Raw genomic sequence first — 7,023 nt, 5'->3', positions numbered from 1 at the left:
TTGTTGTAGTCCCTACCAGCCATTTTTGTAGGCATTAAACTGCCAGAATTTTAAAAGACTATATCTCCGTTTGCACTGAACTTTCAGCTTCGTAACTTTGCAGATATTGTGTATGCTCAAACAGCAACATTACACACTAACTAACGTTAAAAAAGTGAAATCGCAATGAACCACCCCTTTAAGATACTGTTTCATATACCAATTAAAAATATACAGTAATAACAACGATAAGTAAAAATACATAATTATTATTAATATGATGTTTCATATACCATTTCAAAACTAATAATAATAATAGATTAAAAAATCTAATAATAAACGGGATAAAAAAAAAAAAAAAGATAATTGTAACTTCTCACAACTATGACTTTTTCCCCTCAATTCTGACTTTTAATATAGATATAAACTCAAAGATATAAAAAGATATAAACTCAGAATTGTGAGAAACTCAGAATGCTGCAAATCTGACTTTTTTCTATGAATTGCAAGATATAAACTCACAATTTTGACTTTTTGTCTCGCAATTGCAAGTTGATATCACACGATTCTGAGAAAAAAAATCTGAATAGTGAGATAAAAAGTTACAATTACCTTTTTTATTAAGTGGTGGAAACAAGGTTCCATAAATAATAGCTATTATAAATAAATAAATAAATAAATAGGCTGTATACAGTGTAGAAGTGCAGTATGTAGTATGCAAACTAGTTTTCCCTTCTATAAACACCCTTTTGAAGAAGATGACCTTGTTAAAAGAAGCACTGGTGCTATCTAGAGTGGAACTAAAGCTCAAATGTGCTCGTAAGAGGAGAAACAAAATCGATGATTGCCTCCCTAATTTGATGAACTCGATAGCAAATAATTAAATGGAAATGAATGACTCAGCGAATGAGAGTGAATGAATACCTCCAAAAATGGCCTAAACAGCCTAATGATGATGAAGCAGCCTCCACACTGATGAGTTTCCTTCCAAAATGACTTGATGATTGGAGTGATTTCCCTCCTTCTGAGATCGGTATATTACAGCACAGCTACAGTACGCTAATGTGCGCAGAAAGCTTATGGGATGTGCTTATGGATGTATGCTACTTCTGAACAATTACTAAAGATAATCACAAACAGCAGAAAAACGCATTTCCAACGCATCAACTTCCAAAGTTTGATGTGGGTTATGATACTGGTTTCAGAGGTGGAAATATATTATAATTTTCATTGGATTATAATTTCATGAAAAAAGTATTAAAACACATTTTAGTTCTTAAGAATAATAATATTCATCTCACCTTGAGCCGCTGGTGGTCAACCACGAGAGCCGGAGGTGGCGGAAGTTCCACAGTCTCCTCGAGTCCGACGGCCGACTCGTTTGACTTGTGCTTCCCTTTTGATGAACCTTTTAAAATTAAGCAAAGTCACACTATGGAAAAAACAAACCTGCGCACGCATCACACTAGAAACGGACAACACCTGGTGAAGGACAAGCACGTCTGCAGACGTACACAAAGAGACGAGTCCGCAGGGTGTTTCTGTTGGTGTATTTAACTCTCGGCAGGAGAAACGCTCACAAACAGATGGTGTTTTGAAGTCCAAAAACAGAGCATTTTTCTCCAAACTGTGATTAACCGTACAGTTGACTATCAATACTAGGAATTATTCATCTGTCCTGCATGTTTATGCACATCTGGTAAGTCTAAAATGTTATTTCGGGCAGTTATTTATTTTATTACATTTAAATACGTGAGAGAATTATATATGATTATGCTTATTGCCGTGTTCTGCATCTCTAAATTGAGTGCATTCACATTTTAAATGCTTGAAAATATATGTTTAGTTAATACTTTGGTATTTGTGAAATCTTAACACACCATACCTTCTGTTTCATGGTCGCCATCAGATGCCATCCCCTCCGCTGATGTTGCATTCTCCTTTGCATTGCATTCTGGGGCAGAAGGCTCCTTATGCTCCACCTCAAGTGCATCTTTTTTAATAGAGTCTACCTCTGTTTCTTTATCAAGAGCCTCACTGTAAACACTGTCCATAGATTCATTTCCATTCACACACTCTTGAGGAGCGGGGACCGTCTCGGCCTCCTCACTGCTGGAAGCCTCCTCCAAGTGGGCCTTGATGGGCTCTTTCTCGCCCTGAGGGTCCCGAGTGGCCGTCGGCTCAGAGGAATTCTCCTCCTCCGTGGAGAGGACGTGTCCGTTGGCCTGAAGTGGTTGCTTGTCAGGATGGAGCTCCATGGCATCACAGGACGACTCATCCTGGGTGAGACAGGCGTCACCTTGCACCGCTGCAGCAGAGTTGTCCGCTCCTTCCTCCTCTTCCAGTTCATCATCTTCCTCTGCTTCCTCCTTTTTATAGCTCTTTTTCTTCCTGATGATGCCCCGCCCCCAAATCGGTCGCCGCCGCAACTTGCGCTTTATGTTATCTGAAGACACAAAGATTTGTGTTAAGTCAACTCAGAGAGCAAACAGGAAATGCATAAATTATTCATTCATCTTGTAAATCTTGCAAGATTGCAAATCGAGAACTGTTCAGTATGAAACTAGTTTTGGGGGAATATTCAAAGTCTTTTTTAAATGCAAATAGAGAATAAATAAATAAATAAATAAAATTGCTTTTAACACTGGATGTTGATATCATAATTGAATCACAAATGAAACTGTATCAAGCACACTAGAGAGATCCAGTGTGTCCACAAGACGTGAATCTGCAGAATTCATTTCAAACTTTCTTTTACACTTTTCTTGCTTCACTTTTGCCCGGTAAAAGCACTGCCTGTAAGCAACTCTGACCACACTGAGAAAGAAGTTTCTACATATTTACATGTATGAAATTTAAAAATAAAGTAAAAAAAAAAAAAAAATCAATCCAAAACAAACTATGCAATTCAAAAATAAAAATAAATCTCAACATAAAATAAAATAAGAGACAGACAAACTAAAAGCCACGCAACTCTCACTTTTTTGAATTACAAATTAAATAACCAAATTCAAAAGTAATCCAAAAATAAAGTAAAATAGAAAATAAGAAGTTTCTGCACATTGAAATTCATAAAAATGTAAGTTAAATAAATTAAATGTGTAGAATAAATATTCATAAAATAAATAATATCTAAAAATAAAATAAAATAGAAAATAAAACAGACAAATGTAAAGCTACAAACTAAAACTCTCATTCTGATTTCAAGGGGTCTTTAAATATGCCATCTACTTTGATTAAGACCTACAGTAATATAATAAAATTAGTCAAAATTAGTAATGCAAATTCAACTTACAGTACAGTATAGTACAGTATATACAGAAACACTTGAAAAGCTTTCAAGCCGTGCAGGGTCTTGCATTTTTATAACTTACATTCACCTCGCGATTCTTGCTCCCTAATTACATGCAAAACCCCTGTCAAAATCACGGGTGTTGGAAGAGGGTCTAACCGTTCATTAGACATGACTGACTGCATGATGAACTTCTCACCCTCATGTCTCATAGTCACTCAGATGACAACGAGAAAGAGGGGGGGGGGGAAGAAAAAGAAAAAGAGCGTGTTGTTGTGACCGTCACCGGGGAGCTTATGCTGAGAGCTCCAGAAGCACGGCGAGAAAAATAGACAGAGGTGGGTTGGCCAATCTGTTAGCACTACACGACACCTGTCCACTGTGTAATTGGTTGGAGAGATAGCGAAAGGGGTGTTATGGAGAAAAAAAAAACAGAGGGGGAGCATTTTTTGGCACGCAGGAGGCCATGCTTAAAGTTGTAATTGAAAACAATGGACGGCAGCCCAGATGTGAGCCATATATCAGAGCCCAAAAGGATTGGGCTAATTTTCCTCCACCGGCTGCTGGTGTTTCCTATTGGGCTTTCAGTGAATGAGTAGTCACACTCCACTCACAATAATGGATTCCCACAACACCCCTCCTATTCTAAATACAACAGGTTTTTTTTGTTTTTGTTTTTTTATCGGAGAGGTTGATTGCGAAACACTTGGTGCTCCCTTTGGATGTAATCAGAATGATCGAGTGAGGTGTGGGAGAGAGGGAACAAGCAAGTGGAAGAGAGAAAAAGAAGGACCTTGGAGATTGCCAACATATGGATAGAGAGAGAAGCAACAGAGGGGAGCATAAGCGAAAAATAGGCTGAGAAAAAAGCTTTTCCATTTTCAAAAAATGTAGTAAAAACTTCAGGGTGAAGAGACTAAAGGTCTGATGCTGTAAACTTTAAAAGGTTTCATTCCACACGTTCCTCTGCTGGATTCACAGCACTAGTCTGGGCTAACAGGCCTCGAGTTCAACAGTTGGGCTTTTACTGTCTGTACCTTCTGTTGTAACTGCAGTCTAAGACTGGACATGTGTACTTCAGGTGCTACGCAGATCTTGACTTTGTTTTGTAAACCTATTAAACTGAAAAAATAAATAAAAATAAGAGATTAAAACAAATAATCATGATTAATCTTGTAATTCTTTTCTTTTTTTGCATTAAAGAAAAAGCAATTTGTGCAATTTGTGTGGATGACACTTGTATCAGAACATATGTTCTACTTTGATGGGTCTGTTTATCACTCACAGTATTGACTGTTTTTAATTAGAAATGGATAATCTAACTTATACTAACATAAAACTCACTTAATATTTTAGATTAAAAGTGACTAACATAACATAAAACAAAGTGGCTAAACTAACTTAAAGTGAACAACATAACCTAACCTAAAATTTTAGATTAAAAGGGAATAACACAAAACAACATGTGCAATTTTTGCAGTTTTCTTTCACTCAAAAAGGAAAATAATTTGAAGATTAAAATCGCAAGTTTGTTATTGTTAGACATTCTATATTAGGTTAGTCACTGGTTAGCCACTTCATGTTATGTAAGGTTAGTCAAAAAATAAAAATAAATCAGTGACTAACCTAACATTATAACATAAAAAACCAATTGACTAACCAAACGTAACCTAATATAACAGATAAACAACATAAAACAGCTGCTAACCAAACATAAAATAAAACAAACTAGCCTAATATAACAAAATACTAACCTAACTTAAAATGACTAACATACCATAAAACAAAGTGACTAACCTAACAACCTAACCTAACAGAATTAGAGATGCACCAATTGCAATTTTCTTGGCCGATTCAGATTTTTTTGTTAGTGTGATCTGCCGATACCGATTTTTGCCGATTCCGATTTTCTTTCTAAGAACTATAATTGACAGCATATACAATATGCTTATATACATATTTTCATAAAAAAACACAAGTAAAAAGTCAGTAATAAAATAAGAACAAATGTACGTGTCAATTCTGCCTTTATAAATATCAACTCTTAATCGTAGGGTTTTTGGGTACATAGACAGAAAAGTTTGGGAACACAGGAAAATTCTTTGTAAAAACTATTAATTTTGTAATTTGGTTTGTCGACACTAATTGTGCAGAAATTCCACACTGGACCTTTTGAATTTGAACTTTAATCCATTTTATAAACACAGGTGGTTTTAGGAAATAACAAGACTGCATAAGCACCATCAAACAACATGTTAGAGCACATCCAACACCCACCAAGACACTAGACACTATCGTGTTTCACTGTGAATCAGTTGTGTCAGTCAAGACATATGCATTTATGTAACAGGCTATAAAATGCATCCGAGTTCAGCAAAATAATGCTTTAGCTGCACAACAGATTCAGTCTGTTGCATATTAGCATATGTAAGGCATCAGACTTCAGCGACAGCAACAACAGCAGTCCAAACTGACATACATGTACGTGACAACTGACTGTGAATACAGATGAGCAGCAAATGAAGCAGAATTGATGAGCCGCAATTCATTAAGATTTAGCAACTGGATGGCAGAAAGGTGCATGTAGCAATTTACACAAAAGGTTATTTATTTTTGCTTGTTATTTTGCTTTTTCCTTTGAGGCCACACAAGATCTAGTTTGACATTTCGGCCAAATCACAGTACACAATAGCCGTGACTCGCTCTAAAGAGACCCAAGCAGTACATCAGGCCCTAATGATGTGTAATTAAGTCCACAAAGGCTCCGTGTATTTGTGTGTGTTCAACCAGAATACTGGGCTTATGATTGAACAGCACTACAAAGGAACTGGAGACTGCCAGGCTGCTTGGACTGATTGATAGGGGAAAATAGAAAACTTGTACTGCTGGAGGACATATTGATGTGTCCAGATTGCATCTGCCACAAAACGCTGACAACAGCGTGATTGAGGCCAGATTATCGTCAAAAGTTGCATTAAAAGAGAGTAAAGGAGATCTCCAAGATGGTAACATTGCAAACTTTTATGTAAGCCTACTTCAAAAGCAATGAAGACAAAAGCAAAATAAATAATAATAAGTGCCAATGATTGTCAGTACTTTGCCCTCTAGTTTTTAAATCAGATTCATGATAGAGCCAAAGGCAGAAGATTTCCAGCCCTGTAAAAGTCAAAGCTCGACAAGGAGTCAACACACCGGCTGTGGCCTCCAGGACTGTGTATCATAACCCTTGGGCTTCACCGTTAGGAAAAAATACAATGCAATATGGGTATCTGCATTATAAAAACTTCAGTCACAGTCATAAAATCCCAGCTTATCTGCTTCTGATATTTTCCTCACATCAGCCTAACACTGCTTTTCATGTCAACCAGGTTAGATAGAAAAATAGCTTGAGGGTTATGATAAAGCTACAGTCTTTAATGTTTAAGCCTTGAAATGCTTTTTGTTTGTTTCTCTCTCTCATGCCAGCAGAGGTTTTTTTTATTTATGTGGTGTCTAGCGGCGTTATTCTAGACAGGTCGACGTGTTTGTTGCTAAAGCAACAGAGTACATACTTAATTGATGTGAATAAACAAATGAAATAAAATATTCACAAACAATTATTCTACACAAACTATTCAGGCAGAGAGATGATGAATTTTTGAAGTTGGATAGAATCAAATCACCATCCGATCAAAATAAATCTAGATAAAGGATCAAAAATAAATCGCTCATTTTTTGATTTTTAAAATAACCAATCCAAATAAATATATATA

General features: G+C 36.3%; 1 protein-coding gene across 1 annotated transcript in view; it reads right to left on the bottom strand.

Moving 5' to 3' along the window:
* The window catches only part of LOC107750077 (ATPase family AAA domain-containing protein 2-like), a 116,002-nt gene that overhangs the window by 19,902 nt on the left and 89,077 nt on the right, over positions 1–7,023 (bottom strand). The window contains exons 23-24 of the mRNA XM_016565339.1: positions 1,865–2,425; positions 1,281–1,387 (exon numbers count right to left, since the gene is read on the bottom strand). Of these exons, the coding sequence (XP_016420825.1) occupies positions 1,281–1,387; positions 1,865–2,425 (668 nt within the window). The remainder of the gene's footprint in view (positions 1–1,280; positions 1,388–1,864; positions 2,426–7,023) is intronic.

Source organism: Sinocyclocheilus rhinocerous, unplaced genomic scaffold (genome assembly GCF_001515625.1).
Source record: "Sinocyclocheilus rhinocerous isolate Xijiao unplaced genomic scaffold, SAMN03320098_v1.1 scaffold272, whole genome shotgun sequence".
Taxonomy (NCBI): domain Eukaryota; kingdom Metazoa; phylum Chordata; class Actinopteri; order Cypriniformes; family Cyprinidae; genus Sinocyclocheilus; species Sinocyclocheilus rhinocerous.
Note: the sequence above shows the minus strand (reverse complement) of the source record. Positions and strands in the feature narration are given on the sequence as shown.